Consider the following 15,049-nt stretch of genomic DNA (forward strand, 5'->3'; position numbering starts at 1 on the left):
TTTTGCCGGCATCAAGGAGAGTTTAGAAAATAAACCCGCAGCGCCGACCGGACAAAATCCGGAAATAAATGGGTCTGATTGAATTTTAAACGCTTCAATTCAAACTTTTCGATACAGCTCTCATGCAAATTTCTGAGCAGTAATGACAGCGCCAACTTTCACAGTTAGACGGAATTAAATCGCAAAAGTACAAATTGACTCTACGTAAAGAGCAATTAATATTCATAAGCATGGCTGTATAGAATAGAGGAAGTATTAATATTGCAAAACAACAATATGCACCCCTTTGTACCGTTCCAATTCAGAGGGGGCTAGAGAGAACGTTAGCCAAGTCCTCCCTGGGGAACCCCTTATTCAAGATGATGAGAACATATGCGAAGCGGTCTGGCAGATACCTAGTCCCAAACGCTAATCAACCAGTCACGTGTCTTATTTCCCTAATTGAATAATATGTTTGAATAGCATTAAGATGTTGACTGATAATGGCAAAAATAATTGGATACGCCCCGGAAGGGATTAGGCATAAATTTGCCGAAAGGCCCAGTCCTGCCCTGCCGCACACATGCTCATCTGGTTACATGTATAGGCGTAGGTATATCCAGGCGAATTTCAGCACATTTCACGAGGCTCATTAGATATTTAGAAAGGGTTCTTGGATTTGCGTGTAAGAGCTCAAAAGCATAACAAAGCCCTTAAATTGTTTAACAGTGTGCTTACTTGACTTCTCCACGCTGTGTCAAAAGGGATAACGTGCTTGAATGTTGCAAGGCCCTTTTGAACCGGAAATTAAGTTTTTCATAGTTTTTGCTCGCCATGTGAGAAGGGAGTAAAAAATGTGTCATTTCGTCTAGGTTCTGAAGGTGCAGATAATGTGCCGCATTCATCATCAATCAGCGCTGCAATCTGAAGATATTTTCGTGATTGCAGCACTTTTCCTGTCCAACGACTTCCTGGAGGTAGCGCTTTTTTTTTAATAGTTTTGATCCCCCTTGTCTGGAATCGAGACACTAATCTATGGAGGCGAAATCGGAAAAAATGATATCACCACGACCTTTTCCGCCTTAAACTGGATGTTTCAGAGTTGTGGTAACGAAAGCCTAGGGAAGATTCCTCAGGCCAAAATAAGAAAAAAAGTTCATGCGAACATGGGTCGGCAAGTGCTTTGTTTTCAAGAAACAGGGTGTTAAGTTGTCATGTCAATTGGCACCCACCTTCAGTGGCTAAAGACGTCACAACGCCTCGGCAGCCTTGCGTCCGGACAACGAGACCGATTTGAATGAAATGGACACAAGCTTAGCTAAATCGCTCCTTTTCCCCCTTCCAGCTCCCGCCACTTATTTCCAGTATTTTTCCTGGGACACTCTGTATACTTATTTCTTCTTTATCTCAGAAAGCGTAATAAAATACGAAGCTCCGAGAGGGGAAATCAAGGACCCAGACATCGATTTGGAGGACATTAGTTACGACGGCACCCTCGAAGGCAGAGACATGAGAGGAGGTTTAGGTCAGCTGGTCGACGGTCTGTACGGGGATGATGACTATCAGAATCAACTCAGCGGCGAGCAATCGGGTAAGCGCTTGAGATTTACCCCCATTTAAAAACGGCATTAACATTCATGTATTCGACGTCACCTCAAGATAAGACGCTCAAGCCTGCTGCGGGCGAAAGATAACGGAATTTTGAGAGCAAATTTCGAGCAACTCGAAATGGCTCTTATCACTTCCATCAGTATGTGAGGTCACGTACCGGCAATACGGTAATGAGAATGACGTTTACTGACTCGACTGCTCTCGACACTTTTTCGCTGCAAACTTGCCGAATTGCGAGAGCGAGAATCTTGTTTTAAGGGCACCAACATTCGAATGCATAATTTATTTAATAGCCAATGGCTGAACAAAAACGGAAGTTTTAACCGAATTGCCCGTTGCATGAGAGCTGCATGTAAATATAATTAAATAATTAACCATTGCAGTAATTAAAGTACTTCATTTAAAATTAATTTGGTCGGAACGGTTCCGGTGGAAATTAGTCGAAACCGGACTAGGAAATGTAGCGCGTTTTTCAGTTCAAATTTTAGGTAACCCCGTATTAAACATTTTTAGTTAATTCATTATTACATTACGCAATTGGATTTTTTGATAAATTCTCGGATATCCATGTCGCTTAGTCCCACGGCTGAAACGTGGCCACGCTCCCTTAGGCAATGGCATAAATGCGTCATTAATAATTCGATCGTGCAGTTTTTTAACCGTCTCGATTGAGACATCAAAGAATTCAGCCATCGATAAAGAGCACTGATATTTCGACAAGCCTGATCTCAAATTTAATGATGTGTTTTTGCTGGGGAGGAATTCTATGGGTCTTCATCAAGAAACAGACTCGCTTGTTTGCCCAGAGACTCTTCAGAATGTCATGGATTCCGTCGTTAATAATGAAAAATTATGACATGATCAAGGCTCGTTTTCTTTATCTAGTTAAAGCCAAAAATTGCAGCTCTGCTTGGCTTAAAGACAATCCTCATTAGGGTGTTTCGTTATTTTATAGGCAGTAGGTGGGTCGGGTGGTCGAGCGAGGGACGCAACGCAGAACCCTTGGAGATGACAGTGGAATTCGATGGAATCAGAGAGTTTAACGCAGTGCATCTACACTCGAACAACATGTTCACCAGAGGGGTTCAGGTAAGTTGCCAATTGGCCTGATTTCTTACGAATCTTCTCAAAGGACGTGAGCATATAATTTCAGCAGTAACTTCGTCTTCTGCATCCCGGAAGCCATCGTCTTCGTTACTTATGTTCCTCGTCGCTGCCGCGCTTCCGTTTTTTGAAATGTTGAATTCAAAATTCAAGTTTCTCTCAAAAGTTCTTCTCAGAAAGCCGCTGGAAAAATCTAGCGGGCCTTATAATTTTTTTCTAATTTAGCTTACTTTTACAACCCCAAAACTTTTCCTCGTACGCTACTGACCGTTGATTTTCCAAGTTTTTTTAGAAGTATTGGTCACTTCGGACACAAAGACGCAGCTTTAGGCTTTTGTCTTGCAGCCTTTTTCGTCGCTTTCATTTTTTTTTCATAGTTTTTGTTTTTTCTTTGCACGGTTTTCGTCTCCTCCCATGTTTCAGAAATTTTTAAATTTGAAATTTGAAATTCTAAATACGCAATTCGGTATTCTAATTACGTCGAAGTTGAAAATAACTTCTTTCATTATGCATTAAGTCTTCAACTTAATGCGCCAAATTCATGTCAATAGAATTCAGACACGCTCGAAGGGCATTTCGCGCCTCGAGCCCCGGTAGCCGTTTTAAAGATATTTGAGAAAATGGCCTGAGCTCGCATGAAAATTTAATGTGGACATGAGAAACCCATAAAACGATTACGAAAATCTCATACATGTTGGTTATTTCGCCGAATACTTCGAAAACACTCAACAAACACTGAAAACATCCAAGAGACAGAAAAGTTTATAAATTCCCCAGGGAATTACACTTCCAGAAAATCAACGTTCTGTGGCATGTTGCAAAAAAGTTTCAGGTGGTGAAATGGGGCCAAATCCCCAAAAAATATATTGTCCAGCAGAGTTTCACACAGGCTTTGGGAGCCCACTAAGGGTCCGCCTCAGTCGCATAAATATTCGATTTCTGAATCAATTTCATTATGTTTTAGTTTACTTGCACACCATATGCGAGCCTGAGCTGTTTCTCCATAAGACTCCTACTTATTTTACGTCTTGTTTGCTAATGTACCGCGCACCATCTACCTCTAAAAGTTAATTGTGGATCGGCTTGAGTCGTGAGTTCATTAAATATCCTAAGGGCCAAATTATTAATGTTCAGTTAGCTTTAACATCAAGTTAGTCTCCATAGAAACCGAGGGCCTTACCAGTGGAATTAGTTTGCAGCTTGCAGTTAAAGTTAGCAGCACGTTAATAATTTGGCCCTAAAGCAACTTGGAAACGAGCAAAGAATGTCGGTTGAGGATAAGTTTCCCTTCATTACCATGCCATACCATCGCAGTATTAATTATCTTCTTGCATTAAAATCCCTTGCGTTGTATTAAATTCCGAATTTTTAACGAGTAAAAAATTCCAAGTTCATGTGGCCCATACGGTGTTTTGTTGATCATTCAAACCAATGGTACTTAATATTCTGAAGGTGTCGGTGCTTCTTTAAAGGCTTCTTCAAAATGTCCCCACGAGGCCAATGGGTATAAAGCAATTTCAGTCACTTGTACGACCTGACTCGATGAAGTTCTGGCTGAGCAGCATAGAACGATCTCGAGATAGGTTCCGTTGCGGGTTGCCCTTAGGAAGATTAACTCAATTTCCAAACATTTCGGGATGTTTCCCTTCCCCTGTAAGATGTGTGCTGCAAAAATTGAACCATTTGCCTGGAAATTCCTGCTCGTCTCTCGCTTGGGAATGCAATAATTAACAAAAACCTGCGGTGCGTTGCCTCCAACTATAAATTTTCCGCGGGTATTGTTTTATAATTTATATTTTTCGGCTTTTTATTTAAAACGAAAGCAAGAAGATGGAATAAAATCCATTTTTTCAGAATCCTCCTCCTCCTCCTGCGCTCCCTCGTCTGTTTTGTTGGAATATTAAAAAATAACACCGTTCTGCGCTGATGGAAATTCGAATTTAAATTTTAACTCCCACTGTGCTTCCCGACTACATTAAGCAAAATGGTCTTTGCTTGTTACGCCTATAATGCTCGTTGCTCAGGACGCTTTTTACCTGCACCTAAAAGTTTCCCCAAAATCTGGGCCTTGGTCATGCGGATTACTTTACCTAAAAGTTCTTGACCAAAACTCCACTAAGTCGTCTGGAAAGGAAACTCTAAGCGGCTTCTCGAAATCTTCTTATTAATAAATAATATTCTGTAATGGGTGAGTTGAAGGGATTAAACATAAACATCACTGACCCCGGACCGGAGGGCGCAAAAAACTTTTTAGTTCAGCATGGGGGCCGTAACAATGTTTATTTTATGCCTCCCTGCTCGTTTAGTCTATATCAAAAGGTTTCTATACAATAAGCTACTTAGGGGGGCACGGTGTATGTAAGAGCTGGAGCATTATCATCCAGAGAATTTGGAGTTTGTGGTGTAGGTTAATCCCTATCGTAACATCAAGGAAATTGAACGTGTGCACGAATGAACATTTCAAGTTCGCGTGCGCTCTTGAAATGGGGACCTATTTGGCAGCCATAAACCCATAGTCAAAGTCAAATAATTTCATCAAAGTATTTAGTTACCAAGTACTCCAGCGGAATGTGCCCCCGTGGGGATTTCTAACTGAATTAAACCCCTTGAGTGAAAAAACAACCTGCACCGAACGAGGACAAAAGCAAATATCGGCCGTCAAATATTTAATTAAAGTCCTGCAGCCGTTCTTCTGCAGGACAAAGTAAATAGTACTTTATTATCCGGGCAAATTATTTAGTTTTGTTCAGCGAAACGCGCTTTGTTTGACTTTTTGAATGGCAAAAATTTGCAAGGCGCTTAATTTCCTGAAGAAATTAGATTATGTCTCATTACGATCTAGAGGAAGTCGTCTGCTAGACGAGCTGGCTCGAATGCTGAACGTTTGAAGGGATTTGTTTCATTTTAACTATTGATTTTTTTCTCAGTGATTATCGTCTCCCCAGTGAACGAGGGAGATGTGAAAAGGCATTCTTTTCAAATATGAAAAATACATTCAGCGAGATCCACGCAAGTTCGCTGTTCGGGAGGATCTAAAAATATAACGTTCCCTTTCTTCTCTGATTTGCTGCACGTTCCTATCATCTTTTGTAAGTGGTTTCACCACCGCAGAGCTGGAAATTCTCACCGAAATTATTGGCAACATTGAAGTTTCAAATCCGGTAAATTTAGGCATTCATGAAATCCACCATATTCCCACCATGCTCCAAATTTCATAAGTTTTCGAGAGAAACCGTCCACCAAAACCGTGTACCAAAACGATTTTCACAGCCATGTGATTATCCCACCGAACCTCCATCTCAAAAGCAAAAATACTATAAAGCATTTTTGCTGAAGCAAACTGCAGTTTCTTCGAGGAAATGGCCGCGTTCAGCAGAGTCAACAGTGACGCAACTGTTAAGTAACTGCTCGAAATTCGGAGAAAAAAAGACGGCAGCTCCCATTTAAATGCTTTGAAGAACAGCGTGTGGAGAGCACATATGTTGATTCTGATGAAAACGATCAATGTCGGGTCACTTCAAATTTTATATACGTTCGAATTTTAAATTCAAATTAGGTCAGGTTACTTCGGATTATCGGATTTCCACAGTTTGAAACGAGATGCCAATGCAATTTCGAATGCAGTTTCCCTCAGTTTTCCAAATCTGCCCAGTTCGAAATAAGACGCTTTGAATGCCAGTCAGAATAGTTTACTTTGGACTTTTAACACTTTAAAGGAAAGCACTGTTTTGACGTTAGGTTACTTTAAGTTTCCAAAACTACAGAGTTCGAAATGGCACGTTCTGAGTCCGCCAGCGAACACGTTTTGATTTCAGGGTCCTTGGGGATCTCAAAGTTCTATAATAGGAGGAAAGAAGTGTGCTCAAATTAGCTCTGATCAATGAAATCGCCTTTTGCCGCCGTTTCGGAGTATGATGAAATTCGAGAATAAGTCAAGACCGTGCTACCCTGATAGTGCTTTTCCTTATAACCTGCCAACCTGAACGAGGCGCATGGGAATGAGCAATTCAGGTCTTCTGAGGGCACTTTATGAGCAAACCTGCGTAGATGGAACAACATCCGAAGGTCCTGAGTGAAGTTATCGGGGGAGATTTCAGGAATCGTGCAATTAATAGGTCAAACATAGAGTTGGTTTTCATGAGTTGTTTTTGACCTGTTTTTGGCCCCTTGAAAAATCTCTGACTAGCAAATACTCTTGGAACAAGCTGAAAACAACCTTAAAGGCCAAATAGTGCAGGTGTTTTCAACGCAACGATTATCGTTTTCCGAATTATCGAGATTTTTTAATGGGGTGCCTGGGCAAATCGCCCTGTATAGCCAAACAAAGAAACCCTATACGTGGACTAATTGGACTAAATAATTCGGTTCATAGACGATCATTATAGTATTAATGCTAGTTCTCATGTACAGGCAGTGCAAATTTTAACATGGGAGTTCCAATAATTGGACCAATATCCAATTTCCAATAATTAATGCCCGCTTATCTTTCGACCATATTGTCAAATATCATATATTTTTACCGAAATATCATTAAACTGTCATTTTTACACACAGGAATTCCAATAATGGCCCTCATATCGAGTTTTCAATGCTACCTCTCACTGAGTTTCCAATAACTACTGCCCGCTTCTGTTTCGCCTAAAATATCACCGAAACAACCATCATCAAATGCCATTAAAGGGTCATTTTTTGAAGCACGAAATGTGTCTTTCTAAACTTCCTTCGGTTCAATTCTCCTTCCATCAGTTTCTATCCAACTTATGGCGAAACCTCTGTTACCTCCTACGCACATTTCTACAGGCTAATTGATCGTAGTTATGTTAATTGGGTAAACACCAAAGATCATAACGTCTGTATATATATCCGCATGTTTAAATACATGAAGGGCTGTTTATTTTCTTTGTTTGCTTTGAGCTATTTGCCCGCACATGTTGAATAGAGTGACGTGTTGATACGGGGATCTTTTGGGCCGAGATTGTAGCGGCTTAAGGAGGCCCTTCGTTCGGAAGGGTAAGTGCCTATTTCGGGGCCGTTGTGAAAAATTTGACCAATCATTGTGGATTTTAATTAATTAGCCGGTCGGCGCGAAAACTGGCTTCATCTTCGTCTAAACCCGGATATTATTAATTCATTAGGGGAAGGGTTAATTAAATTGATCCACCTTTAAGGGAATACTGTAATTAATTAAGTTGTTGCTTATTTGGGAAAGTCGTAAGCCGAGCTTAGACTAGGCGGCTCACAATTCCTCAAAGATATACTGAATTCACATACATTCGAGGCAATAATGATTAATTTTGAAATTGCTGTAATAAAGGGTGCTCACGATAGGCTCAATTACTGCGAACTATTTAATTTCGACTGGACATTAAATATTTAAAAACGTTAATTGAACTATCGAGCCACCAAACCACATAATACTAATCAAGCAATTAAATTTAATCCAATTTCAATGGCATTTGCATTACTGTCCATAGTCCCCCTAACCGAAAACAAATATCATATACTGCCCACTGGCATAACTGAAGCGCTAATTAATATTTCCCCCCATCTGGTGGTTTTGAGAGTATTAAGGACTTTAATAAGTATAAAGACCCATTGTGGCATTTAATATCTATGGCAGAATGATTGCGGGAAAAATTAGCATACGGAAAATGCGTAAAAAAACTTAATGAGCAAGGAAGCCCCTCGGGGGTGGGCAACCAGCAATACACCTTTGGCAGGGATTTTCCGGTGATTTTCCTTTTAGTAGGTTTTTTATTTTATTTTAGGAGAGACGTTTGATTTAAATTTTTTAAACGAATGCAGAACAATATACGCGAAACCGATGGTACACCCGGAAGTTTCCGAGGCGTCGCTCCTCGCACTCAATTTTTTTTTATTCCTCCAGAGATTGAACTGAATTTTCAGATTAAACATTCGGCAAATTTAAAGGAATTACCGAACGATTTTCTAACACTTCCAGTTTAAGCGGAAACGCCACCACTTGAATTTTAAATCGGACATTGTGTGTTGCTGTGTAATTCGCTGGCTCTCTCCTTGCCGATTCCAAAAATGTCAGTTTTTCTGGTGACATTTCTAATTTCTGTTATTACTCTTATCGACCAAAAATCCATGATTTATAAAAAAAATCGCACAATTACATTGTAAGGCCTAACATGTTCCAAATCAGGAACGCCTCGCTGAATGATATATCAATATTTTGAGAGAGTGTCCTGTTTGAAATGCAAATAATGGAGCCATTTCCGGTCAAAACGGAAACGTTAAACAGTTGTTCAATATTTCCTTTAACGCCTTCCATGCAACTATTTGCTGAATTGATATTTTCAAAAATTCACTTGAACCAGCAGAAGTTGTTTCGATGAACAACCGTTCAGAGCCCCCGCAGGGTCCAACTTGATAATTATACTCTATATATCATTTTGATACCTTTGCACTTCATTTATCTCGAATATACGCATGTAAACTAAAAGAAAAAATATAATTTCAAACATTGTTGTGCCCTCTTGTCCATTACCATAAATGTATTTCCTCCGTTTCGCCTCTCCATTCTCCATTATTGTTATTATTTTCAAGCTACAGAGTTCTGTGTGAGGGAGAATAAAAAAGGGAGTTATTGATATTTTATTCCCTTTTTAGATGATACGTTTGTCTCCGTAAGATACGCCCATGCAGGGCCTTTCATTCAAAATTGTTTTTTGAAATATTCATTTATTTTTCCGGTCGGTATTTGAAAAATCTAAGAAGCGAAATTTCTAAAGAAATGTCTCTCTACGCATATCCAGATGTCACAGGATCTTGAGTAGGACATTCTAAGGCAGATTTTATCTGCAAAACCGCGAAAGATATAAGTATGTGTAAGGCACAAGAGAGTTAAAATGGCTCTCGATATTTTCTTTACTGCTCCTAGAGTTTCTAGGAACTCCTAAAAAGCTCCTAGAAAAATTCTAGATGCACTCTAGGAGCTCCTAAAATCAAATATTCTACAGAGTACTTCGGGAGAAAAGGGAAATATTTTAAGTATGTGTTTGCAAGGTCAAAATGAGCAAAACAAGTTAATTCTCTTCGATTTTTTAATAAAAAATTCATTCAACCATCTTCAAACGATCGGCATGATTTGAATCATGCGTTTCCCCATTGACGTGACGTCAAAATGACGAATTTCGAACCTTAATAAGAATAGTATGAAGCCCACGTCACATTTACGTCACTCGAATGGGGAATCGATCAATTCGTGAGATGCAATTCGAGGGTTTCCGCATTCGCATGACGTCAAAATGATACATTTTAAAGAATCCCTAATACAAATAGTATGAAGTTCTTCTGGCTTTTACGTCATTTGAATGTGGGAACGACATAAAACCGACACGGCCTTAATACTATTTACCATTTCTTCAGAATGCGCTATTTTGACGTCACGCGAATGCGAAATCAAAAATTACCCCCCAGGGCTGCTAGGGCATTCTAAATGGTACACCTTCCTTGAGCGGTTGTTGATATTAATTTGTATGCTTTAACGCAGATAAGAAAGAAAAAATAAAAGTATAACAAAAAAAGCAATAATAAAAATTACTTTTTTCCTGGGCCTTTCTTCGATAGAAATCGCTAAAAAATGTTTAAAGGGCCGCCTTCCTTGCAGGTATTTTCCAAAGCGGAAATCTGGTTCAGTTTAGATGGGAGCCGATATCACATGGACCCGATTAAAGCGACGATAGCGCCTGACCATGCACGGGAATCTGCCAGGAACGTCACGATCCTCCTCAAAGGAAGACCTGCCAGGTAGACCTAAGAAACCTATGAGAAACGTCGAGGCTTCAAATCAATTTCTTGCAGGTTTATTAAGCTGCGGCTCTTCTTTGGTGATAAATGGATCCTGCTGAGCGAAATGGCTTTCGAGTCACGTAAGTCTCTGAGCGTCTGCATGAAACTTTAGTGTTCTTTTGTATCTTATGTATTAGTCGGGAAATTCCCCGTTTGGGCGGTATTGTGCCGAGTGATATTAAATTTGCAAAACAATAATACCACAGGGTTGAAACTGAGCCGGGGAATCGGTTTGCCTAGTCGGCACCGGTCGTTAGGGACCCTCCGCCGTCAAAATTGTAAAAGCAATTTGCATAGGGAATGAATTCCCTGCCCCGACATCAAATAATCGCCCAATTTGTGATGTCTGAATGCCGCCTCTTTAATATTTAATCTTTTCCCTTTGAGAAAGATGCGAAAAATTCAGCAAAAAATATTCGCAAACTTAGTTAATACAAAAGGGTTCCGCGTAGTTATAACAAACGACCGGCGTATCTGTCTTCCTTACTCCACCACTATGCCCTTTTAGAACCAACGTTAGGTATAAATAACGACCCAACTCTAAATATATTGTTAAGTAAGCTTAAGAGAAAAACCCTGAAAATTATGATAAATATCCGCGGGACTGTTGATATTTATTCTTAATGAAGGCCGCCATTTTGCCAAAGTTTCGCTTTTAAGTTGCAGTTTTAGCATTGCGCCAACGCTCACCAATGTATTACAGAGATTTATCTTATAAGGCCGTTGTTTGGAAAGGACCGTTATGTGTGTTTACACCATTTGTGAGAATTATTATTAAGGAAAATGTTTGTTTAGTTGTTCACGCCCATAGGCATCTGTCCTGTAGTTGACTTGTAATTTCCCCCCCGATCCAGCCAGATGGAGGCGCCGCTCCCTCCCTTTAAAAACACCGCATTTATTACATTTTAATTTTTATTAATCGCCACAACGGAGTCGTGTTATTAGACTAATGTATTTTAATTTGTCTTCTTTAAAACATCGTCATGACCGGATTGGGTGAAATTGCAGCTTACGCGGATACGTGCCACCAGGTAACGTTTGTAATTAGGTCAGGACTCGAACTTAGCTTAAGGTTAGCTCGCGGTTATCTGTCTCACGAAGTTATTCGCATTGCCACGGGCCAGCCAACCAGAACGAAATTATTGTTATTCTATGTAGTTAAGCCTTAAGGCTTGACCAGGAACTTCTTGACTAACGGGCCTGCGAAGTTACTTTTATCGTTTTAACCACTAGTTCGGAAAGGCGAATAGTTCGAGATTGTTAAATGGTTGACAATTATTTCAGAGGGATGTTTCCGAAAACAAGGTAAATCTGAGTTTAGTTGCTTCAACTTGTTAAGCATTCCGTTATGGAATTCGCCATGGAAACCATATCTTTTCCCCTGCGTCAACGACCATAAAATATCCCTACCCTACAGAACTGTTCTACTAGAACTGAAGTTATGAAACTTATAGATCTTCATTTAGCACTACCAAATTCACGCTAATAAATCAATTAAGCCAAAACAACTTGCAAGGTAATTCCGAGTTTATATCTTGTTGCAACTCATTAAAAATCTCGGTTCACCCTGGCAATCAGATCTTTTCCTCTGCGTAAATGACGTTACAGTACCGTCCAGAACCACATAGAACAGTTCTGTTGTCCTACTAGAATTAAAATTATGAAACTTGATACGTGTTGATCTAGCACTACTAAATTTCCCTAATAAATCAGCTGTGTCAAAACAACTTGCCAGGTAAACCTCGATTTATATCTTATTCCAACTTATTCAAAATCTCGGTTCGCCGCGGAAACCAGCCCTTTTCTGGTTCTTAACTGGCATCATAAACCCCTACTTTCTATGCGTTTTTGCAGACATTTTTGGCTCAATTGATTTTACTAGCGTCAATTTAGGAAGGCCAAATTAACGTTTCACAGCTTTAATTCCAGTAGAGCAGAGGCTAACATGGGATCGCAGTTTTAACCCGTGAAATCCTATATTGCGCATTAAAACAAACGCATTCTATATAAAGCCAATGGCCACATTCGGCAGAGGCAGCAGTTGTGCAACTGTTTGACCTTCCTAGCAGAAATATCAACACATGCACAGCTGTTGACTCTGCCAATTTGACTTGGACTTTGATTAGAATGGAGAAATCCATTTTATGAAATATTAACAGTCAGAGTGTTAGTAGTTCTTCTGTGTTAGTGTGAATTATTAGGTTTTTTTCGATGAATTTTAAAGATTAAAAAAAGGGTTTTTTTCGTTCAACGTGGATCACTCTGTAGAGTAAACCCCAAATTGGCAAAACAGTTTTTCAATCATCAATAGCTAGCAGGATACTTACGAAGAGATCGGTCTGTATTATGAAAAAAAAGCCGGAACTATAATATTTACAAATCGAAAAATTCTATCTTGTAAATTTTTTTTTCGTGCTATAGTCCGGAAAAAGGTTCCCAAAGATGGTAGATAGCGTGTGATCTCTCAGAAGTGTTATCTTTTTTTGTTTACCTCCGTAATTTAAGCCAGAAAATAAATAAGAAGAAAACAGAAATTTTCTTTTTTATCCGGAAGTAATCCTGCGAAATAATCGTAACTTTTCAGACATTGATTCGGAACTTTTGAGATGATGAGAGGAGTTTTACCTAATTTAATCAACTTCCTGCACGTCGAATTAAATCTGGGACGTCCTGCATACCCGATACTGCGAGGTTCAATCACCCTCCTCGGGAATATAAAAAAAGCAATAGAGAGTAATTTTCATCACTTCGTTTATTTTTTATGACAAAACTTGGATATTCCAAAATGGGTCAGTCCTGGCAAGATGGTGATAAAAGAAGGGTAAAACCTATCACTGGAATCGCGGCAAAATGTGGCCTATATAATAGGGACGTTCCTTGTTTTATTCTTATTTTACGTATACATCATGTCACTTGCTACAGAGCTATGTCTGATCCCGAGCTTGACATAATCGAATATTTATACTATTCAAATACCGACTTTTCAGTATGTTCCATGCATTTTTTTATATTTCTGAAATAATGGCGCAACGCTTCTGTCCATGTTGCTGAACGGATGTTTTGGGAGTAGCCGCGTTGACCAACATTAGTCTTATAATGCTTTTCCACATTGTCCCAATCAAAAGAAAAAAAAACACAAAAAATGCTCCACGAGATTGAACATGCAGTGGTATGGTGCATATTCTAAAAAAAGATATCCACCACAACCGTTTTGGGGTGTTTATGCCTGGAGGCGAAGTTTGCTTAAACAACAAATTTAATTACACGAAAAAACATTTTCTGCGCACGTTACTCCTAACGATTCCTAGAAATTCCCTTTTGCACATAAGATCGAAATATGGAGTATTTTTCCCGGTCAGCCCCCCTTGAGAAACACTTTTGAAGTTCGAGTTAATTGGAATTTTGTCTAATAATAATATGCTGGGACATGGAGCTTTATCCATTATAATCAAAGAAGGATCTACCGAATTTCGAAGCAATTCATTTTCAAACTATTTTAGAAAATTCTCCTGGTTCCTTTCTCCAGGGTAATCTGATAATTATTGAGCCTTTGATGAGAATATTGCTTCTGCTCCTTCAACAAAACCATTTTCGTTTGCAGCATGTATGTACGAGATAAGAAATTTAATTAGAAAACCATATTTTCGAGACTCAATTATATGTATATTCTACCTTTTACCATATCCTTTGATCGATTTTACGGTTCTTTTGTCACTATTTTGCCGAGAACGATGCAAGTGCAGTCAAATCAGTGATTTTTTACAAGTGCACGTCATACAGTACTGCATCTGGCGCGCACGTCCCTTCAATACTTCTGTTCCTTTCTGCGGTACTATTGGATCTACCCATGGAGCTGGAACGTAGTTCTTACAAGGTTAAGACCTACATCGCAGCTAGAGGCGTTCTTCAGTACGTATATCTCAAGGTACCACATTTTCAATTCCTTATCCAGTATTAGCAACGCTCCAACGGTTATCGTTTTTGAGTGAATTTTAAAGCAAACTTGCACGAATGCAATTTGGGGTGAATAAACCACGAATGTACCGCACGAGTGCTCTGCAATGCGCCTGCGCAAGTTTTAGTGAATACTGAAACGTTGAGGAACGCCGGCTTAATATACTTTAATTTTGCTTCAAACTGCAAATGAAATAAATACTAATTGTACGTGAAGAAATCCACATCAACGACCAACCTCTTTCCGCTTTAATCAAATATCGGCGGCTATTCACTTAACGAACTTTCCTTTCCCGGTCATTAAGTAACAATCTCACCTTTAATCGACGTCGCGAAAAGGAACGGGCTCTAATCGCGCTTTTTCTCGATTTTCTCCCGATTTTCCTTTGGTCGAAATGTGTTTCCCGAGTTTTATTTCGAGGGCGAGGGCGCACAATTACAAATTTAATGCACCCGAGAACTTTGACTAAATCGGTAATGGATTGCCGAGCGTTTGAATTCGAAATCCAATTTATATTTGTTTGACACGTATTTTAAAGTTTTTGGGGAGTGGAGATTGTGATCTAGCGGTTTCGCCATTCGG

The 15,049-nt window shown here is 39.5% G+C and overlaps 1 protein-coding gene across 3 annotated transcripts in view; it reads left to right on the forward strand.

Moving 5' to 3' along the window:
* LOC136415365 (discoidin domain-containing receptor 2-like) overlaps window positions 1–15,049 on the forward strand; it is a 119,246-nt gene that overhangs the window by 81,530 nt on the left and 22,667 nt on the right. For all 3 annotated transcript variants that reach the window (XM_066399912.1, XM_066399914.1, XM_066399913.1), the window contains exons 6-9: window positions 1,391–1,570; window positions 2,546–2,679; window positions 10,331–10,470; window positions 10,525–10,592. In XM_066399912.1, the coding sequence (XP_066256009.1) occupies window positions 1,391–1,570; window positions 2,546–2,679; window positions 10,331–10,470; window positions 10,525–10,592 (522 nt within the window). The remainder of the gene's footprint in view (window positions 1–1,390; window positions 1,571–2,545; window positions 2,680–10,330; window positions 10,471–10,524; window positions 10,593–15,049) is intronic.

This window comes from Euwallacea similis, chromosome 20, assembly GCF_039881205.1.
Source record: "Euwallacea similis isolate ESF13 chromosome 20, ESF131.1, whole genome shotgun sequence".
Lineage (NCBI taxonomy): Eukaryota > Metazoa > Arthropoda > Insecta > Coleoptera > Curculionidae > Euwallacea > Euwallacea similis.